The sequence below is a fragment of the Larimichthys crocea genome, chromosome XII (assembly GCF_000972845.2).
Source record: "Larimichthys crocea isolate SSNF chromosome XII, L_crocea_2.0, whole genome shotgun sequence".
Lineage (NCBI taxonomy): Eukaryota > Metazoa > Chordata > Actinopteri > Sciaenidae > Larimichthys > Larimichthys crocea.
The window spans coordinates 1,956,250-1,977,614 of record NC_040022.1 but is presented as its reverse complement, the minus strand read 5'-3'; the positions used below and the strand labels follow the sequence as shown (position 1 = coordinate 1,977,614).

The 21,365-nt window shown below is 42.1% G+C and overlaps 2 protein-coding genes across 3 annotated transcripts; both read left to right on the top strand.

Moving 5' to 3' along the window:
* The first annotated feature begins 5,456 nt into the window (after positions 1-5,456).
* fam20cl (family with sequence similarity 20 member C, like) lies at positions 5,457-13,648 on the top strand. Its single transcript, XM_019265998.2, has 11 exons — positions 5,457-5,557; positions 7,009-7,542; positions 8,084-8,262; positions 11,021-11,099; positions 11,238-11,330; positions 11,579-11,694; positions 11,787-11,967; positions 12,839-12,948; positions 13,034-13,115; positions 13,223-13,282; positions 13,359-13,648. Exons 2-11 carry the CDS (start codon positions 7,010-7,012, stop codon positions 13,615-13,617), a joined length of 1,692 nt encoding a protein of 563 aa, XP_019121543.1. The 5' UTR covers positions 5,457-5,557; position 7,009; the 3' UTR covers positions 13,618-13,648.
* A 917-nt stretch (positions 13,649-14,565) lies between these two features.
* On the top strand, positions 14,566-21,309 carry sp100.1 (SP110 nuclear antigen, tandem duplicate 1). 2 transcript variants are annotated; one of them, XM_027285945.1, is made up of 16 exons: positions 14,567-15,030; positions 15,797-15,971; positions 16,084-16,332; positions 16,433-16,552; positions 16,717-16,850; positions 16,985-17,029; positions 17,130-17,169; positions 17,339-17,452; positions 17,546-17,659; positions 17,751-17,887; positions 18,876-18,944; positions 19,510-19,649; positions 19,759-19,876; positions 19,987-20,061; positions 20,187-20,330; positions 20,414-21,309. In XM_027285945.1, the coding sequence occupies exons 1-16, from the start codon at positions 14,887-14,889 to the stop codon at positions 20,498-20,500; spliced, it is 1,905 nt and encodes a 634-aa protein (XP_027141746.1). In that variant the 5' UTR covers positions 14,567-14,886; the 3' UTR covers positions 20,501-21,309. The 2 variants fall into 2 exon arrangements, with proteins under 2 accessions (XP_027141747.1, XP_027141746.1); XM_027285946.1 differs by lacking the exon at positions 18,876-18,944 and having other exon boundaries at positions 14,566-15,030.
* The last annotated feature ends 56 nt before the right edge of the window (positions 21,310-21,365 follow it).

Sequence of the window (21,365 nt, the reverse complement as noted above, 5' to 3'; positions counted from 1 at the left end):
CCAAGTGGAGACATGCGGGATTAGATTATCGCACACATCTGTCACCTTGAAATGGACGACGAGGGAGAAAAAGAGAGAGAGGAGAGGGTGGAGAGGGAGGTGCACAAGAGGTTATGAAAGATGGATGGAGTGAAGAAATGTAGACGATGGTAAAGATGAGAATCACTCTGGCGGGAATACAAAGCTGGATTTCAGAGCTTTTTATGATTTTTCACTTGTTTTTGTGAGTTGTACTGTGTGTGTGTGTGTGTGTCTCCAATATAAAATGTACATATCAAACACATTGTTCCTGTAACTCTATTTGGTATTCCACGCGAGTTCTCACCCTCCTCCATCATCTCTCTCACCTCTCCTCCCCTCCATCTCCATCTCCCTCCTGCCTTTCTCTCGTTTCCCTCTCGTCTCCACCTGCATTTGTTCCTCTTTGTCTTTATTTGTACCTCTCACCTGTTTCACTCCATCACCTCCCTCACCTCTCTTCCTCTCATTCTCTCTCGTTTCTCTCCCGCCCCCCTCCTGTCTCCTCTCTCTTTCTCTCCCCAGATGAAATATTCATGCCCATCCATACTGGGAGTGTAGCAGCAGCCGGAGCCACAGGAGTCAATGCTTTCAAAGACTCGGAGGCCTCAGAGCTTACAGAGAGAGAGAGAGAGAGAGAGAGAGAGAGAGAGATGGTGGCGATGGTGGAGGAAGAGAGGGAGTGGGCGGAAAACGAGAGGAGCAGGTGAGGGAAAAGAATAGAAAGATAAGCTGCGACAGAGTGAGAAAGGAAGAGAGGGAGCACGAGTGAAAAGACCAAGGAGCCCCTCCATCACATCAAACAGCAGGCAACACATGATGAAATGCTTCTTTTGCATTTCACATACACACACACTCACACACCTGCAAACACATACTGTAGCTTAAACACAAAGCGAAAGTAAACCACAGAGAGATCCAGCGCCTCCGGCACTTCGAACATCGGCCGACACGTGATTTTTGTATTCCACACATGTGCACACCTAAAAAAACTCTTGCACCCTTGGGTGCACATAAGGCCACTTAAGCAGTTTTTACACCCACACACACACAAGAGGAGACACATTGTATAACACATGCAGGCTGCGTTCACATGCAAACAAAAGGCTCACACGCAAGCGCACACACACGTTAGGTCTCCAGTGTTTTGGTAGGTCAACGGTCGACCACCTCCACATGATCTGATATGAACCACCACCCACCGCCCTCTCTAATGTGCCAGATGTGATCTTGAATTCACTATGTCTTATTATCCTGAGTTTGCACAACAGAGTCGCCACCCCGCCTGCCTGCTGGATAAAGCACAACGCACGCTCCAATTAGGCGCCAAATTCTGGGTTGTTTCCAAGCAACCTACATTAAGTAGCGACTGCTGTGAGGGGAAACGGGGCTTCAAAGCTTTGAAGGATGCTTTCGCTGTTTGAATGTGAGTGTTTGAGTGTGTTTTATGCGTGCATGAATGGGTAAAAAAAGGCAATAAAGATGGGAGAAGGGCTATAAAGGAATTGAAAGCGGCACAAATTTAAAAATATGTTATTAAATTTGGGCACTGACGGAGCAGATTGTGGACGCAGCGAAGCTCGTTTTATCCTTTGGGCTGCTGTTGTTGAGCAGCTGACTGCAAAGTGACCTCTGATCTCCCTCTGGAGGAAGAAAAATATATAAACGTTGGTCATGAGGGATGAGGGCACGTTACATAACACTACACTAGAGTTGATTATACTGTATGTTTTGCTTCTGGGCTGATGCACCAGTATATGTGAGCTCTTATTACACCCGTCCCCCGTGTGACAGTATGTCATGCATTTGGTTGATGTCTTTTCATCTTTGCTATCACATCTCATCTTCCCGGGGTCTGTTTTAAAGTGTATGTGAAGAAGAGTGCTATTTCTTTCTTAATTTTTATGTGTTTTTGTGTAAAAACATACAGATACGGAGGGACTTGTTATGGCTATTGATTGCTGCAGTTAAGACCGAGACTAAGACCAGACAGTATGTAGCCTGGGTGAGGTTTCCAGCTGACTCAGTAAGCGTATTTTCTCTTTGTCCAAGAGTAAACATCAGGTTGATTCCAAGACGAGACCCAGACCTTCAAATAGTGGTCTCAAGAACTGGATCTCGAGTTCTACAACACTGGATTGCTGTTTACAACAGTCAATAGCGAGTGTGTGTTACACCCTGCATCCCGACCCGGGGCTGGACACGACCTCTGAAACCAACAGTGGCCAGTCTGGCAGGGAATGTGGCAGCCTGCTGAGGTGGTTTCCTGGCATCCAGTCCAGTTCTGTTAGCTAAAAAAAGGGTGACCGTTCTTTAATCGTCATGGTTCACTTTGAGATATGTGAACTGTGTCTTATCTTAAAACATGAAGTGTTTTTTATTTATTTTAAATCTAATGTTTTTGTTGAATTGTTTTTGCTTTTTATCTCTTATGTTAGCAAAGTATTTCGTCTGCCATTGTTACCCAAAAACTATTACCAATGAGCCACACTGTTACCAATGAGCCACACTATTACCAATGAGCCACACTATTACCAAAAAACCACATTGTTACCAATGAGCCACACTATTACCAATGAGCCACACTATTACCAAAAAAACCACACTGTTACCAATGAGCCACACTATTACCAATAAGCCACACTGTTACCAATGAGCCACACTATTACCAATGAGCCACACTATTACCATTGAGCCACACTATTGCCAATGAGCCACACTGTTACCAATGAGCCACACTGTTACCAATGAGCCACACTATTACCATTGAGCCACACTATTACCAATAAGCCACACTATTACCATTGAGCCACACTGTTACCAATGAGCCACACTGTTACCAATGAGCCACACTATTACCAATAAGCCACACTGTTACCAATGAGCCACACTGTTACCAATGAGCCACATTGTTACCAATGAGCCACACTATTACCAATGAGCCACACTGTCACCAATGAGCCACATTGTTACCAATGAGCCACAATATTACCAATGAGCCACACTGTTACCAATGAGCCACATTGTTACCAATGAGCCACACTGTTACCAATGAGCCACACTATTACCAATGAGCCACACTGTTACCAATGAGCCACACTGTTACCATGGGCAACATGTTCATTCTTCTGGGTCAGTCCTGTTACAGTCCTGCTGCTGTGAATACTCACTAATGCATATGGATGCACGGCTGAAAATAGTCCCCAATGAATACACTATTTACTCCTGTGAGCTGTGGAACATTGGCTGCCCAGCTTTTTTAGTCAGTCCTGATGCAAAGCAAAAGAAAGTCTAATAAACTCCAGTGGTGTTGGAAAAACTCCAACCTTGACCAGATGACATTTAAATCAATGTTTCTAATTAACACAGCTACACACTCAAGACACGCAAACAAGGATTTTCTGTCTCTGTATGGATTCCTACGATAATGACATTCAGCAGCAGCCAGGTCTGAGCTGAGCGGAGTGAATAATTTAAAATGTCATCAGTTTATGACTTATTAATGTAATTATATCAAACAAAGTGCCACAGCATGTTCTCAAGATCGACTCTCTCACACCCACCCCCCTGACAAATCAAGACGACGATCAAACCAGTTCACCAATCACTACATTTTATTTTTATTCTACACTGAAATTTTAATTCTGCACATTTCTCATGGCAAATGAGGGAAACCTCAATATTTCTTTAGGCTTAAATAAAGATTTAAATAAAATTGTAGTTTAGGCTATATTATTCTTAAAGACTGTGTAAGGGCAATTCTGAGTTTTCTTTCAAAAACATTAAATATATTGGAAAATAGTTGCTGAAAACATGGGAAAAGACTTTTTAATGAAATATTGCTGAAATGTGGAGTCAGAGGTTAAAACACTTTTTCAGTCCCGGATTTTGTGGGCGGTCCTTAAAGGGTGGCTCGATGACACGCTGAGGCCACCCTGAGCACACCCCTGCACCCCTAGCAGAGAGATAGAGATGAATTCATCTCGCTCAGTGTTTAAAAGTTAGTCATGTCATTCTCTGAACTCATCTGACACATCAGCACATTAAGCCGACACGCCCCCACAGTCTGGAGTTGAGAGTACTGCTCATTTTTTAGATGATTTTAACACCTAATTTCATAAACTTGTCCTTCAAGGACACATCTCATAGAATAGAGTGAAATAAAGTTTCTTCTGGTTCTTTTTTTCAGCTCTGGCTGTGCTTGCTTGTTAGATAAAAGATGTTCTGATGCTTTGTTTTCATTTCTAGTGAGAATTAGCTGGGTCAGGGTCTGCTGGTAGATCTCGCATGGAGCCTTTCACGCCGACCTGATTATGCAATAATTATCATGCTTCTTCCTCGGTAGGCTTGATTAAAGGCATGCTAGAGCACACAAGAAATGTCGTTTTACATGCTATAAGGAAGCCTTCCCAGCGTCTGCAGGCTTTTATAGCAATGCTGAAGCTCGGTTGGAGCATGCAGTGAACCTCCTCATGACATGACACCATCAAACATATACCTTCATGATTTGCCCTTCCCCAACAATGCCAATGAACATCCCTAAACCACAGGTCCAATTTAAAATGTCAAGGACGATGAATAATTGCAATAAAGTTTCCTAATTGACTTAAACGGTTGCGCTATTATAACAACTGACGATTCTCTCTCTCTTTCTGTGTTTGTGTGTTTATATTTTAATCTCATTTGTGACATTTAACAGTTGTTCAGATGTAATAAAAGACTCTCAGAAGGTGCATGTAAAACCGCAGCACATTGCCGCAGGTTTTAAAAAACATCAGCCCGCTCTACTGGGACCTGCTGCAACATACATAATACATTCCCTCTTAGAGCAAAGTTAGCTAATTAACAGAAACGTATAGTGGGCTAATTAACAGTATGCGAGAGAATGATTTTTTCTTCAGCTCTCAAAGGACGGAAAAAAATGTAAAAAGAATTCATAGCAATGAGCTTTGTGTGCGTGTGCGTGCACCTTAATGCTTTGCCGATATGGTAACAAAAGACCCAGCTCATTGCTCTTGACATCTCCTCATATTTTCATTGACTGTTAAACCGCCGTGCTCGATAAGAAAAAAGAGCGTCCATGAATTCATGAAACCTCACAGAGTGTCCTTTCAAAAGTCAAACCCAGAGATGGAAATTGTGAGCATAAGAATGCTGAAATGTTTCGAGATAAGATACTGCAAAGATATCCAGCCCCTCTGTACAGGACTGCAGTGTAGCACTGCTGTTATCACCCGCCGTGCATTGATCCAGGCAGGCTGAAAGATCATTTGGCAGTATATTTGTCATTCCCTTCCTTTCAGCTGTGGGTCACGCAGACACAGGTCACCGTAACATGCCAGTCCTCTTGCCTCTGTTTGGATTGCAGTGACTGCATGATAACAAACACATATGCAATCTTCCTGAGGGTAAGAACAGGGCAACAAAAAAAAAAAAGCAGTAGAAATGCCACCAGACTCTGACAATCTACCTCATTAAGAGAGGAAGAGGAGCTGAACAGAGAGGGGGAGAAGAAAAAAGGTCTTGAAGGGAAAGAGATGTAAGTAATTCCTCCATCCTGCTGCTCCACACAGGGAATTTGGGAGCAGCAGGTTGTTCAATAATGTATTGATTTTCTTAGTGAGATTTTCTTTCTTTGAGGATTTGATGTAAATGATTATCTGACAGTTTTCTGCTAGACTGGTGGAGAGTGAATCTCTGTATGACAGCCTGTCTCTCTCCCCATCCACCTGTCTGTTTACTGAGAAATACATGAGCACTTGAGGTTCCTAAACGTCCCCATAAAGTCTGACATATGTTTAAACTGAGAAGAGCAAAGCAGGTGTTTAACTGCATCCTTACAATCGTGAAACTGCTTTAAAAGTGGGACGTGCTATCGTGTTTAACTGTCACACAGCCATGCAGACATGTAGTGAGATGACCTTGCTAACGTGGCTGACATAATAAAAGTGTGTATGCACATGACAACAGCTGGTGATGGTTAAATGCACCATTTGGTTTTATCCAAACGGGCCAAAGTGAAAAATGTTTTATCATTACAATACCATGTCCTGTATTAGTGCATATTTTCTTATTTGCATTAAATTTCCACGTGTTCAGTACAGATTAAGACTGACGCAGTGTGTAAATGTGAGTAGAATTCACTCGTTCATCACTGGATGGACTGACATGACGTTCATGGTCTCCAGATGATGAATCTTACTGACCTTGGTGATCCACTCGCACCACCATGATGATCACATTTGTGATTTTTAATTAAATCTCTCAACAACAATTTCAATGATTGCTGTGCCATTTGCTACAGATATTCATGCTCCCCAGAGGATAAATCACCATGACTTTGGTGATCCCCTGACTTTTCATCTTGAACCACCTGCAGGCCAGAATCTCAACCAAACCAGTTAAATATCAGAACTTCTACTGGATGGATTGGCACAACATTTTGCACAGGTTCCCAGATGATGAATCTTACTGATCATTTTCAGGTCTTTTTATAATTAAAAGCGTGGCTGCTTTGACTGACAGGTGGGTGCTGTTACAGGGAACTTGTTTGAATACCCAGATGTCATTGAGCCTGCCTCAGCTCCACCCACGCTCCACCTCTTTGCCCACTTTTAGATTTGCCCGGAGGCGAAAGAGGCAGGACTGCCAAGATGGCACTCTGAGCTTTACGACGGCTCTTCAGAAACCTGTGCGTGTCGTCATGGATATGACATCCATATTTTTTTTGCTGTCTATGGTTAAAACCTGCTAAACATGTTAGCGCTCTTTTGTGATATTACTTGGCATCAATACAGTGGCCTCTGTGAGCAATTCAGTTCATTCAAAGTAAAGTCAAAGTAAAAGTTTTATTTTATTTTGTCTACTCCTGGATGGGTGTGTAAGTGGATCGCAATGATCAGAAAATGTTTCATCATGATCAGGTTGGAAGTGTTGTCTGGGATTTTAAATGTCTCCCTCTCTCTCTGTTTCTTTCCTCTCTTTCTCCAGCATGATAAAACTGAACCTGGGTCGATCCACTCGCTCCATCTATCTGGGTCTGGCATTTCTGTCCCTCGTTCTCCACCTCCTTCTGGCATGTTTTTGTCTCTCTATCCTCCAGACAGCCTGCGTCCTTCCCACCTCTTCCTCTTCTTCCATTCCAAAAACAAATATTCAACACCATCAGTCTATCTCCCAGTCCTCCTCTTCTCCAGCTGCCTCCTCCTCACATAAACTGCCAACAATCCCACAGAATGAAGAGCAACACAAACTGAATAACAGACCCGTACACCTTAAAGACAAGCACTCATTCAGTGATGCCACTGAGAGAGAAAAGAAACTGATAGGAGCTGGAAAAGTGATTCAAAAGGACAAAGGTCATTCGAAGCTCGAGGCACTGTTCGAGCACCCTTTGTACAACCTGCCACGCCCAGAGCTGCGAGAAGATGACTGGCTGCTGAGGGTGAAGGCAAATGAACATGCAAGGGATGCAGGAAGTGATGAAGAGGAGAGGGAAGAGCCCATCAACAGTGACAGTCAGTGGTAAGTCAAACAGATCAATCAATATGTCAATACAATCAATACATCATCTAGTCTTCCAAAAATCTTTCAAATGTATATAATATATAAAGGCTATGTAGAAATATCTAAACAACTACCGAATGAATGTCCATGAAATTAAAGATATTCAAGGTGCCCTGAGGATGAACCCTACTGAATGACTTTTCCATTTGAGCGCCGCCATGAGGTCTGGTTGTTTGCAAAATGCTATAAATCTTTAATGAACCCTTGACTTTTCATCATACAGATGAAATCCTGCCGGTCAGGTCAAAAAGTTGACATTAACACACTGACTGAAGAGAGTAAACAAAACTGTTTAAAACTAGTTTCATGTTGGACTGTATGCTACGATATATTGCTGCTGGGGATTTGTATCTTTAATATCTCTCAGCCTTTAGACTGCTGATGCTCTGCAAAATGAATGTAATGGCATGCAATGTAATGTGTTGCTTCAGACAGCAGACTCACTGAAGTTCAGTTCAACTGTAACCTACTGCCTATTCATCACCTCCTCTCCTAAAAGGCAGAGTTCCAGTCAGGAGGGAGGCTACGACAGAGTCACTTGGACGAGCGACGTGGAGACACACCCTCCCTGGCTTCGGTTCCACCTAGGCATCTCACGCTGGGAGCTGTACAACAGGAAGGATCCCGACCTGGCCCAGCTGACTCACTACTTGGCGACGCAGCGTATCCTCGGTGCTGGTGAGTGAGAATGAGGGGTGGGGGCAGGGCTAGCAGGTGAGAGGACAGACTGAAGAAAGGACAGCTCCAGGGAACGCCACCAGTAAACAAAGGATGAGCAGAGGAAGGATTACTGACGATTTAATTATTCTCCTGTTAATCTTTTTGTTCCTAAAAGTACATCCTGCAGCGGCAGCCAGGCACATTTTGTTTCTTACTGGCACACTTTGTATAAAATATTTAGAAAACATACTGCAGACATGATTCTTTAAATATTTCCCACGTTCTGCCAAAACCTGTACAACCCACTCAGATGAAAACACCCAATTTAGGACTCAGTGTTGTTTTTGGTTTTTACTGAAACAAGGCAGCACAAGTAGCCAGTCATGAAATGTTTAATAGATTTGAAGCTAAATAACAATAAAGATTTTCATTTTCAGAGCCACTGTCACCTTGTTTAATATAGTTTTACAGTTTATGTTGTCCAGCCCGCTTTAGATAAAATATAGTACCTCACTTCAATCTAGAATCTGACCTAATCTTTACCCCAAATTGGTCTCATTTAAGTTCGATCCCTCGCGTTCCTCTTGACACAGCCATGCTGCTTTCTCATTTTCCCTCCTCCATACAAGCCTGTGAGAGAAGCCAGAGGCAACACTGAAGTTTCTGAATACAGTAAACTGTGCCTGTGTGTTCATATTTAGAACCATGAACATTTTTAGAAACACATTCGCACAAAGTTAATGTAGGATGATAGATGCTCGGCCGCACGTGTAACTTTGTTGAATTCACACATTTACACAGAACAAACGACTGATAGACCCGGGAGGATTGAGCACAATGTGTGATGACCCACAAAGTGTGAGTTTGGAGAAGGTGGAATAGAAACATAGAGGAGGGCTGTAGGCTGCAGTTGGCTATGAATTGATTGTGTGTGTGTGTGTGTGTGTGTGTGTGTGTGTGTGTGTGTGTGTGTGTGTGCAACGTGAATATCTGTAATACATTTATAGGTCGGCAGACAACATGGGCACTCACAGTAAACACTCGTTTTATAAAGCCTGTTATGTTTTTATGGACTAAAACATGATTCTGACAACCCAAAAAACAAATGAAATGCAAATGCAAAGATGTTAGCACAAAAACAGATAATGGAACGTCTTAAATCTGCAGCTCATGTGATCTTTTTCTTGTCAGGACGTAATATTTATATAATCCTCCCACAAACTTACATTGTCTCAACACCCAATCACCCCCCTCACACGTATAAACGGGGTGATTGTCTCAACACCCAATCACCCCCCTCACACGTATAAACGGGGTGCATGACTTACACACTGCACACTTAAACGCACACAAGGCACACAACTTCACCTGCATCAAAACATGCTCAGTTTGTGTTCGCTCATCTCAGACACCCATCAGCACGCCGCAGAATGAATAATGCATTGAGATTTGTGTTGCACGGTGCAGATTAAGGACTAATCTCAGCTACTGGCTGATTTTTTTGTTTGTTTTTTTCTGGCTGTGTCATCCCTTTTCTTTCACAGTTAACACTCGCCACGGTGCAAATGTATTTAAATATTTGAATTCAGGTTTGTTTTTTCTTTAATCCGAGTTTTAAAGAGGAATTATATGATATGAGAGGATTTGATTCGTATCTCAGGATGTATATCTTTTGAATTATTTATCGAATTTGCGGAACCTTCTTCTGAATGTCTGCCACCTTAATGTTGAACTTTGAAAGAACGCACGCTTTGATTTAACTCGTTCACGCTCCGCAGTTGTTTAAAGAGTGGGTGAGGTGACTCGTGCTTTAGTTTTTTGGATGATAGACTGTTTTTGTCCAATTTACTAATCTCAGTGTCGCTAAAAGGAGTTATATTTTATTGCAAACTGGCGAACGATGTGCTGAATTTCTTGTGTATGTGTTGCAGGCGTAGAATTGCCACCAAAGAGACTTTTGAGGTGACAAGATTCACACGTTTTTAGTTGAATAACGCATTACGGAGACATGAAACTGCTTAAGAAATGCTGCCCAAAACAAATTTAATTAATTCTGGATGATGATAAATTGTTTAGTCTCATTCCCAGGTTGTCAAATGACACAAATGTAGCAAACAAAGTGGCTCACACTGAACCACACCACCTTTAAAAGTCCCAAATTGTAAAAAAAGTAAGATTTCCATTTATTTCATTTTTTTATTCTAAAGCAGTTCTAGAAGTTAGATAACACTGTGTAAGTATCAGAATGCTCAATCTATGGAGAAACGTACACAGCACATATTCACACACACTTTAAACAAGACTTTAGGAAGGTTGTGATGTCACAACTATAGTCACCACCCTCAGCCACGCCTCCAGCAAGGCCCACCTGTACGCACCGTCCAGTCAGCCAATCAGGACAGAGGCTCATTAATATTGATGAGACAAAACACCCTGTTCTTGCAGGAGCTCCAGGAAGAAGCAGATGTGAAACTATACTGAAACTATACTATAATTTTTGGTATTTAAAATCACAAATACATCTTCCTATAGATATAAACATTTCAAATAAAATGTGTAAAAAGTTTATAATATGGGACCTTTAAGTTTTTTTATCTGCGTCTTTATGCAGTCATGTACCAAATAGAGTGTCCAGTGGCAGTTTAACAGTGTAAAGGGCCACCATGTGGACCAACAGGTGTATTGCACTACACCCAACATGTATCCAGTGCAGTACTCATGTAACCATTACGCCTCTTCTTTCTTTCCTAATCTAAATTCACCTCATGAATTTCAGTTCAGAAGACAGGAGGGACCCAGCTCAAACTGCTCATGTCGTTCCCAAACTACGGACAAGCTCTGCTGAAACCCATGAAGTAAGACGGCAACTGTGACTGGAGTGTCTGTTCAGTTATCCTGACTGTTAAATCACAACCAGAGGTCACATCTTTCGTTCGTACGTCTGCACAGAGCATCGTGCATTCGTGTTTGTCTGTGTGTTTTTCGTTGCACAGACAATCCAGAGATGCCGAGACGGACGTAAACCTTTTCTACTTCTCTGACTTTGAAAGACACAACGCAGAGATCGCTGCCTTTCATCTCGACAGGTACAGTCTGTCACAGTGTGTCAGAGGGCAGCAGGTGTCCTCTTGGGATTATTCTGTAGCCACCAGATCAGTGGTCCAACAATGGAATTATTCATTCATGAAGCTGCTGTACAGCTTGTATCGTAGGGATACAAGTAAGGTCTAAATTGAAAAGAGCACTAGTGTCCTTTATTCTGGTCACATTTCTGTCTTCCCCCTTGTTTTTTTGTGTTATTCTTAATCTTCCTGTCTGCCTTGTTCTGTATCAGACTGTTGGGCTTCAACAGGATTCCTCCAGTGGTCGGTCGACTCATCAATGTCACCACAGAGATCAGAGAGATCACCACTGACCACAGGCTTTCTAGGACTTTCTTCACTTCCCCCGGTATGTGTGCCCATCAGCATGCATTCACAAAGAAGTGACACCCAACATTAGACCACTGAACTAAACTAAGTCATCTCTCTGACTCATACTAGTGGGGAACGTGTGTTTCTATGGCCAGTGCGAGTACTACTGTTCGTCAGAGCACCCGGTGTGCGGTCACCCACATGCACTGGAGGTTTCCCTGGCTGCCATGCTACCTGACCTCACCCTAGCTGCCCGCAGGTCCTGGAGGTCACCGTGGAGACGCGCCTACAGTCGCACCAAACTAGCACAGTGCGTACACTGTCTGTATCTTATTGAGATTCCTGTTTAAAGTCTTTGTTGTGTCCATCTGCACTAATATACATGTTGGTGGACAGAATATTGGAAACACTTCTGTCACTTTTAAATGTCTACCTTGTTGCTGGTGGAGTTTACAGTTGAGTGTGTGTGTAGGATCACGAGCCTTCACTGCCCTCCAATGGTGCCATTGAAGAAGTGCAACACAACATTAAATTAGTGAAGGACAGAGAAGTTAACAAGTGTTAATGTCAGCTAATTAGTGTGATTAATATATAATAAGCCAATATCAGGCTGTTAGAGTAGAGCTGTGTGCATGTTTTTAAAGATGATGTGGACACATTTTTCTTTTGTGTGGGAGATCAGGTTAATGTCACAATATATAATCAGGAGGCCTTTGGATCACAAGAAAGCAACAGTGAACTAGAAAACTGAGGTGTGGACACCTGCTGAAAAGCCTGATGCAGAGATGTGAAAAAAAAACCCCAGCAGAATAGTGTAATAAAGTGTAAAAATGTTGAAAAGAGTAGAATATTGTAATGAAGTTTAAAGTTTGAATGAAGTCTGTAGCTGAAAGTATGGAGAAGCAGCGGAAGCTGAAAGAGTTGAAGGTTTGTCGAAAGATTTGAAGGTTGTGCCGTTCGTTTTTTAATGTGGAATTTGAATGTGGAAAAAGTTGAATATTTTAAATTTTAAATTCGAAATATGAATGGTACGGATGAGTAAAAAAGAAATGGCCATCATGTCTGAAATGAGCTGAACATTGTGATATTTGAATGGTTTCTGCAGGACAAAGTATGCAGGAGTAGTTAGGTGCCAATCTAAAATTGGCCTGTAGCATGAATGAATGAACTGTTGTTTCCAGGTGGGAGACGGACCCGGCCTACTGTGACACAGTGAAACAAACGCCTCCTTACAACCACGGCACCAGACTGGTGGATCTCATAGACATGGCTGTGCTGGACTTCCTCATGAGTCAGTACATTTTATCGGTAGTCGATCGGTTTGCCATCATTGTTAACTTTTTACAACAACCAACATGAATGTTTTTTATTCAAAGGCAACATGGACAGACATCACTATGAGACGTTTGAGAAGTTTGGCAATGAGACTTTTCTGCTTCATCTTGACAACGGGCGAGCGTGAGTGCCGCGAACATCTGCTGACTCATCTCAGCAACTCACGCCTGACAGTCAAATGTGTTGTGGCATCGTTGTGGTAACGCTTAATTTGCATTTCTTGCGAGCAGGTTTGGGCGTCACTCTCGTGATGAGCCGTCCATTCTGGCTCCTTTGCAGCAGTGCTGCAGGTAAGACAAAACTAAAAAAAATGTCTGCACACACCCACTAAGCAAATCTGAGTGGACATCTCTCTTGATCTTGCAGGATCCGTCGCTCTACCTTCCTCCGGTTGCGCCTCTTGTCCCTCCCTGGCTTCCGTCTGAGTGATGTCATGCGGGACTCGCTGCTCCAGGATCCTCTGGCAGGCGTGAACCCGCTCCTCTCTGAATCACACCTCTCCGCTTTAGACCGACGCCTTGCAACCGTCCTGCAGGTGGTGCAGTCCTGTCAGCATCACCACAAAGACGTCATCTACAACGACTTGGTGGGATACGACGAAGACCACGATCGATGGACTGGCTGAGGAAAATAAATAAAGTTTATTGGTGTCGAAATCTTTTTGTCACTGGATATAAAAGTTTCACGATCAGTCAAAGTGAGCACACATCTGCCTGCAACATTTAAAACTTTGAGTTACATCAAATATAAGAAATGCTAAATGTTTTCTCATGAATTAGTTCATGCTGAATTCATACCTATACTGTTTTAGTCCGTCCTTCATTGCTGGTCCAGATACACAGGATCCAGTAAGGATGCGTATAAATGGATCAGACCACTTTTTGCATTGTGCTGGTCGGACCTAAAGTTGAGGGCGAGCTGTGTTTATATGAACTCAGATACAGTCGCGGTGCATTCATCATGCACCATCAGCCTTTTAGCCTCTGTCAATAGGCTGGTTACATTGTCCACTTACCCAGCTCCGGTTCTGGCACGACATTGGCTCTGCTCCCCACCACGCCTGGTCCAAAACACCTGTGGTACAAACACTTTCCCAGTGCTCTAAACTCAAAGTCCGGGTGGCCTATCTAACAAACTGAGTTAACATCAGCTAACAGCAGCTACAGTTGGCAGCAGTTTACTTCACTGGTCATCAGGAAACTCCGTAAATCACAGAGAGTTGAGGCGGAAAAACATTTCCTCCATAAAATTTTATCCAGTTTCACCAAAATCAGTGAAACAGAGACACCATTCACCTGATTACAAGTCAGAGTGACATCAACAAGATTTCAAATCTGTTACAAAAAGTAACTTTAATGTGAGAAATCTGAATCTAAACTCTCTTTAACTCTGCTTGTTGCTCATAATGTCCTGTGCGTATCTCTGTCCCACATCCCAGTGAACTCCTCACAGGACAACGTGCTGAAAGTCACATACTGTATGTTTGAACCGGCTGGCTTTCCGTACGTCCACGCACACACACACACACACACACACGCACACGCACAGGACGCACGGTTGTAGTCCATGAGCGCTGACTGGCACAGTTTCACTTTCCAAACGTCACCGAGAGAGCAGGAACTGAGAAAACATTTGTGGGCAGATCTTCAAGAGAATCTTGGCGCAAATACTTCCGCCTGTATTCAAAGCTGCAGATTCTCCAGGGTTTTGATTTTTGAAACTTGTTTTGTAGTTTCCAGATCCTGAAGTGCCGAGCAGGACAGTTTATGCAGACATTATTCCTCAGTTAAACAGCTCATGCAGCCTCTCTGGAGCACATTACTTTAGTGCCATGCTTTAATATCACATCTAAACATCTGGCGCGTTTCGGCCTGGTGTGGCTCTGTGCGCTGAAATGGTGGACCTGCATTTCTTAGAGGATGAAGAACTGCTGCAGTTTTTCCACTGTCAAAAAACTGAAATGTCCTGCATGGACAAACCGCAAATCTTTCTCGACAAGCTCAAGGACTACGACCTGATCCCGGAGGACACATACGAGGTGAGGCACTGGGGTGGACACCGCTTTACGCAATTGTTATGGCGCACCCCATCCGGGCGTATTTGAATGCAAAGCGCGCCGGCGCCAGAGGCCTGCGCGCAGTCCAACATCCACTGTCACCAATAAAACATTGTTCCAGATCTGATGTGATGCAGCATTAAACACATCCACTGTTTTATTCTATTAACATTCTTTATGTTTATGTTTTTAATGCAGAATTAGAGCAACTGTAACCTGAGTCCTAAGAGATCATTTAAGTATTCCCTAAATAATAGTATTACCATAAATTAAGTTAATTAATTCTCTAGAGAAGCAAGAAATTACTTTTAAAGAGGATAATTATGATGTGGTGTTGGACCTTTTTGTGAGATATGATGAATTATTTTCCAATATTTCTATTTTCACTACCAACTCTTACAGATACTGTAGCCAGAGCTGGGAGTCATTAAGATTATGAATCTCTCACCAGTGCAACTTTGCTCATGTCATATCACAGTTTTTAATAATGAATAGCTTCAGCTTTTCCAAAACTTTCCAAAACGCACACATTCACACCTACGGACAATTTATGGTCACCAGTTAATCTAAGAACACAGAAAGGTCCACGCAGCCCGCCGTCAGCCTCACAACAAGAAGCTTCTTGCTTGTGTCAGTACTAACCGCCCTGTGTGCTGATTGATTTAAGAAAACATGTCATTACACATATCAATATCAATATTGAAGCCTAATTCTCTCCATACTTGTGTGTGTGTGTGTGTGTGTGCAGAAGTTGAGTCGCATGAAAAGTAAAGACAACTTGAGGAAAGCTCTGTATGATTTCCTGGACTGGTTGGAGAAAAAGCATCCGGAGGACATCAGAGGTTTCTGGACTTGCGTCTTTACGGACACCATCGTGAATAAATACCCCACCCTGCTAATAATGCGCAACAGCCTCAAGGACGGTCAGACTCTGCATTTGTAATTCTGCGGTCCATATTTATGTTCTCTATCGTTCTTCTACTTGTCATTTGTTCATGGTGTGCCTTTGATATTTATCTACGTTTTCATGGACAGGGTCTTTCCAATTTAACGTACGGCAGGCTGAGCAGGCGGTAAACAAAGAGACAGACAAAGGGAAAAGGAAGGAGGTGTCAGAAGATGAGGAGAAAGAGGAGAAGAAAGCAAACTCAGGGAAGAAAAAGAGAAAACTGAGAAGAAGGCGCATACGTGATGATGATGATGATGATGAGGAGGAGGAGGAGCAGGCCGGTCCGTCATCTCAGTCGACTCCTAATAAGAAGAAAAAGGTCAAGATAAACTTCTGTGAGTCACCTCCCACTTTGTAAACATTCAGGGTTAGAACATGAGGCCGATGGTGTTGTTGGCCTTTGTGATTTGGAACAAAGACGTTTTTATTTTCCAGCTCCTTCACTGAAGAGGGGAGAGAAGAGCGAGATTTGGAACTGGCCCATGTATAAGCATCAGCTGCCTGTGACCTGTGGACAGCAGAGCGGGTATCTGAACAGAGACAGACTGGCTAAAGGTGAATAAAAGCTCTGTTATCTTATCTAAAGGAAAAGAAAACACTTGGAGTGACTCAGCGAATCAGATTTTATTTTCGATATCAAAACATTGACATATATCAGCTGTCACTGTTGATTATTCATGGTTGACATTTACTCATTCCCAACGCTCTGAATGTTTCAGGGGAGAAGTGCATTGTGGTCGAGAAACAGTGGTTTACTCCCGGTGAGTTTGAGAAGTTTTCAGGGAAGAGCAGCTCCAGGAACTGGAAGTTAAGCATTCGGTGTAGAAATGTGCCGCTGGGAAAACTAATAAAGGTTTGTTGAAAAGGTTTTTATTTTGGTAAATACATGAAACAAAACACATCTAGCTTTTTCTTTAAAGGAACAGTATGTGACATTTTTCCTGTATTAAATCACATGGTTGTTATTTTCTGTTTTACACCCTGCAGGGAGGTCACCTGAAGTCAGGGAGGTACAAAGGAGGGTGTAAAAAGGTAAATCCGTACATATATTAATAGTTTCTGACTTTCTAGTGTATCTTGTTGTTTTTAATTATCCTGATCTGAACCTTATCCTCTGTTTTCTTCCCGCTAGGCCAAGAAAGCACTGTTCCAATCTGATGATGCCGTCACAGGTTTGTTGTATTGTGAAAAAGAGTTGTTTTCTGTTTTTTATGCGAGAAGAGCACTGCAGCATTACAAGAGCATCTTGTTACCTCGCTTTAAATATTAAAATATTAAAATCTAATCTTATCATTAGAGCTAATAGCAGATGATCTATCTGCTCACCTCCTCCTTTTCTAGTGTCTGAGGGAGAAGAAGATGGAGATGAAGAAGATGGAGATGAAGAAGATGGAGATGAGGATGAGGATGAGGAGAGTGACCACAGCAGCAAAAAAAGTTCCACGAATGACACGGGTGGGTGTGCTAACACATGTATTCTAACAATAGAGCAAACAGTTTCAGATGTGTGTCATATGTCCCTGTGTTTTTCATACTCCCAACATGAAGAAGAAGAAGAGACGGAGGAGCAGCCAGGGCCCAGCCATGACAGGAGCAATAAAGTGTACAAAGTTACATGTGGAGCGTTAGAGGGGACCCTACATGAAAAACGATTCGCATCAGGTACCTGTAAAAGAATCCTGTGTGATAAAGTGTGTACACACAAGATAAACCCAACAAAATATGTCTCATCCAAACTTTCTTTCATCACCAGGGTCTTGTGGGAAGAGTATTCGTACCGAGGCGAGCTGGTTGACCCCAATGGAGTTCTTGAAGGAGGCTTCCTGTCAGACCGGTTCCTGGAGGAAAGACATCAAATGCGAAGGCAAACCACTCGGTGTCCTAACAGAGGTAACCATCCTCAGCATGGTGTGTGTGTGTGTGTGTGTGTGTGTGTGTGTGTGTTGTCATTACAGTCCACTGATGGTATCATGAGAGTGACATGATATGATGTGACAAGCATGACACAACACGTATGGTTTAATAAGGTGTGTCTGTTTATAGTGATATATCTGAATGCATAAAAAAAAGAAGACAGTTTGACGAATGGCATCAGCTTCACAATAAAAGCACCCCATGTTTTGACTTTTATTGTGAAACAGTAGCAGCAGCAGGAAATGTTCGGTTTGCTGTGAGATAAAATTGTATAAAACACTTAATCACATGTATGCTGAATACAGTGCGGGGGTGGCGGACTCCGCCACTATCAATGAAAATTAGTATATAACCAGAAAGAATCTAAACCTCAGATATATTTTAAATCAAAACTTAAGACACACTTTTTTAGATTAGCGTTTTATCCTGATGTTGTGTTTTTTTTGTTTTTTTTTTACTACAGCACTTTTATTCTTTAACTGTATTTTAATTGCATTTTAATTTAACTGTATTTATTTATCTATGTACCTGTTATGTTCTGTTTCTACGGCTTTGTTGTAAAGCACTTTGGGTACCATCTGGCTGTTGTAAAGGGCTCTATAAATAAACTTGATTCGATTTTGATTTGATATAATAAGATACTATAGACAAATATTCAGCTTGACAACTCACTGCAGAAGGAAATCTGCCGTCATCATGTTCAGGTTTTTTGATTTAGACAGAAAGAAATAATAACATCGATATGGAAACATGCAGTTTATTTACCCTGTTGCTGCGTCTTAATTTGGATACTTACATTAGTACACTACACTATGTAGTGCAGTGTCGAGTTGTCTCCATTCAAGTACGGGCTGTTGTGCACCAAAGATGCACCTTAAGGTGACAGTGTAGCTGTAGCCAGGAGAGAGCCACAGGATTTGTCAATCCTAAAACACATAAACTATGAAACTATGATCTATTTCAGGCAAACGTCTTGAGGATCCACACACTGCTGTGCACTTGCAGTCGGTGCAAGCCAGATTGTATAGACGCGGTAAGTTTCAGACTAGCGCGTTTCCTCATTCAACATCTCTCGTTCTGTGACAGTACAAAACCTGTGCCTCTCCCAGTCAGCTACAGTAGATTGAATTTAGGTTTCTATTAACAGCTTTTCCGGTTCAGTATTTCCTGTTTTATGCTGAAAGGGACTTTCCTCGTGTGCCTTGCATTACGTCACTTCCTATCTTTGTCTTTTTCCCGCCTGTTTTTTACGTCGCTTGTATTTAATTAGTTCTCTTTCACTTCTCAGTTTGTCTGCACGTGTTCTCCAGTCCTGCATTAGTTTTGTCCCTGTACTTGTCTTTGTTGGACTTCTGTTTATTGGATTTATCTTGGGTGATTAGATTAAGTTAGTTTTTACCTGGACTCCTTGGGGGCGCCTTTTGTTATTTTGCGTTAACCTGCATGTCCTGTACATTATTAAAGTTTTGTGTATTCTATCTTCCCGTCTGCATTTGGGTTCACTCTCTGACTCACATCACAACACAAGGAACCTTCTTTCCTTGTGGTGTTCTCGCTCGACCGCAGAAACAAAGTTGCTGTCACATTTGTCTTGGCAGGAATATGAGAAAAACGATGACGAGTGCTACATCTGTAAAAATGAAGGCGAAGAAGAAGAGGAGCTGGTGATGTGTGATAACTGCCCTCGCTCCTTCCACCAGAAATGTCACCTGCCTCACATAGACGACGCCGTTTTAGGGTAAAGCTTTGATCAGAATGGGAGACGACAAAGTCTTTGAGTCATTTGAGATTTTCTATTCAAACCCGCGACATCACGCTCAACATTTCGTGTGTCTGTGTGTGAACAGGGACGGTACTCTGTGGATGTGTACGTTCTGCGTATTCAAATCCAACGAAGAGTGTTTTTACAAGGACGAGCTGAAAAGGGAAGCAGCCATGTCCAACGAAATATCACAGCACATGCTGGTGAGCAGTGAGCGCTCTGTGAATCTGTCTGTCTGTCTGTCTGTCTGTCTGTCTGTCTGTCTTTGTGTTCAACCTTTCTTTGCCGTCACTCTTCTTCCTTGCATCAACAGAAATGTCAGTATCTCCTCCTCTGTCTGTTCACTGCCGATGAGGAGCGAACATTTGCTACAGATCCAAGCCGCTATGTGAGTCTTTGCTTTTCCCATGAATATAAAGTGTGCTTAATGAGCTGGCTGGATTTATTAGCCATTATGAACAAAACACAAAGGTGTTGCTGAGTATTTCCTTCATTTCTGCTTTGCACCTGCAGTTGTCAGACTACTCTGCTGTGGTCAAGACTCCGATGTGGCTGGGCAAAGTAGCAGACAAACTGGAGAATCAGGTCTACAAGACCGTTGGAGAGTTTGTGTCCGACGTCGAGCTCATTTTCACCAACTGTGCCTCATACAACCGAGTAAGAAAGCGTTGTTAAAAACCTCCACATGACAATGCAGCGGTTAGATATCAGACATGACATTGTGTTATGCTCTTTTGCAGGACAATGCTGAATACCATGCCATGGGCAACAGACTCAAGGAGTTATTTGACAGAGATTTTAGGAAAGTTTTCAACGTCAGCGACTGACGCAGCGTTCTGCTCTCCAACACAAAGCTACTGAAAAAAGGCTAAACGTGTCGAGAATTACAGACTTGTGGGTACAACCCCGTTTCCAAAAAAGAGTTGCTAAACTTTCGCCTTCAGTCCTGAATGTTGAATGTTATGCCTGAGTGAGCCGCCCTTAAATGTAGGTAAGATGAATTCAGTTTGAAATTCCTCATTACTGTTGAAAATGGTCAAACGTGGAGAGCTCAGTGAAAATGAAAGAGTCCTTCATGACAGGTGGTCTAACACATTTGTTAAGCACTTTACACTTTGTCTGGATATAATATTCTAAAAGAAATAAGATAAGGGTCTTACTTTCAAATTAAATCATTAAACTGTCCAGTTTAATGAATGAAACGTAATTAATTTAAGAAATTAAAAGTGCTAACACTTAAATTTTATAAGTTAAAGGGGAACTCCACCGATTTCACACATCAGCATCAGCACATGATGCATTATGTTTACAAACGGGTGTATTGAGCCTTTTATGGCTCCAGAGGGAGCTACACTGAATCTGACAAATGATCTCAAATGATGTCATGCAACATGAGTTGCATTGTGGGTAATGTAGGCGCTGTTTTTTTTTGTATTTTTGTACGTTTTTCTGTTTTAAACTGCAGAACAATAGTAAAAAAAAATAAAAGTCTTCTTTTATTGCCCTGTTTTTTTCAGATTGTAATATCATGAATGTATTGTAGAAGTCAGAATGTATATATATGTCTGAAGTGTTCATGCAAGTGGATTTCCATGTTATTATATGTTTTCAAAATAAAATGTTTGTCTACATGTTTAATGACATAATCTTTGTTTATTTTTTTAAAACACTTTTTATTGGTTTTAAATGTAG

Excerpts from the sequence above, each read along its gene's own strand:
- fam20cl (XM_019265998.2), top strand. The coding sequence starts at position 7,010 with ATGATAAAACTGAACCTGGGTCGATCCACTCGCTCCATCTATCTGGGT. Across the intron at positions 11,100-11,237 it reads GCTCTGCTGAAACCCATGAA|ACAATCCAGAGATGCCGAGA; the intron begins GTAAGACGGCAA and ends TTCGTTGCACAG. Across the intron at positions 13,283-13,358 it reads CCTTTGCAGCAGTGCTGCAG|GATCCGTCGCTCTACCTTCC; the intron begins GTAAGACAAAAC and ends TTGATCTTGCAG.
- sp100.1 (XM_027285945.1), top strand. The coding sequence starts at position 14,887 with ATGGTGGACCTGCATTTCTTAGAGGATGAAGAACTGCTGCAGTTTTTC. Across the intron at positions 17,170-17,338 it reads ATCTGATGATGCCGTCACAG|TGTCTGAGGGAGAAGAAGAT; the intron begins GTTTGTTGTATT and ends CTCCTTTTCTAG. Across the intron at positions 19,877-19,986 it reads AAATATCACAGCACATGCTG|AAATGTCAGTATCTCCTCCT; the intron begins GTGAGCAGTGAG and ends TTGCATCAACAG.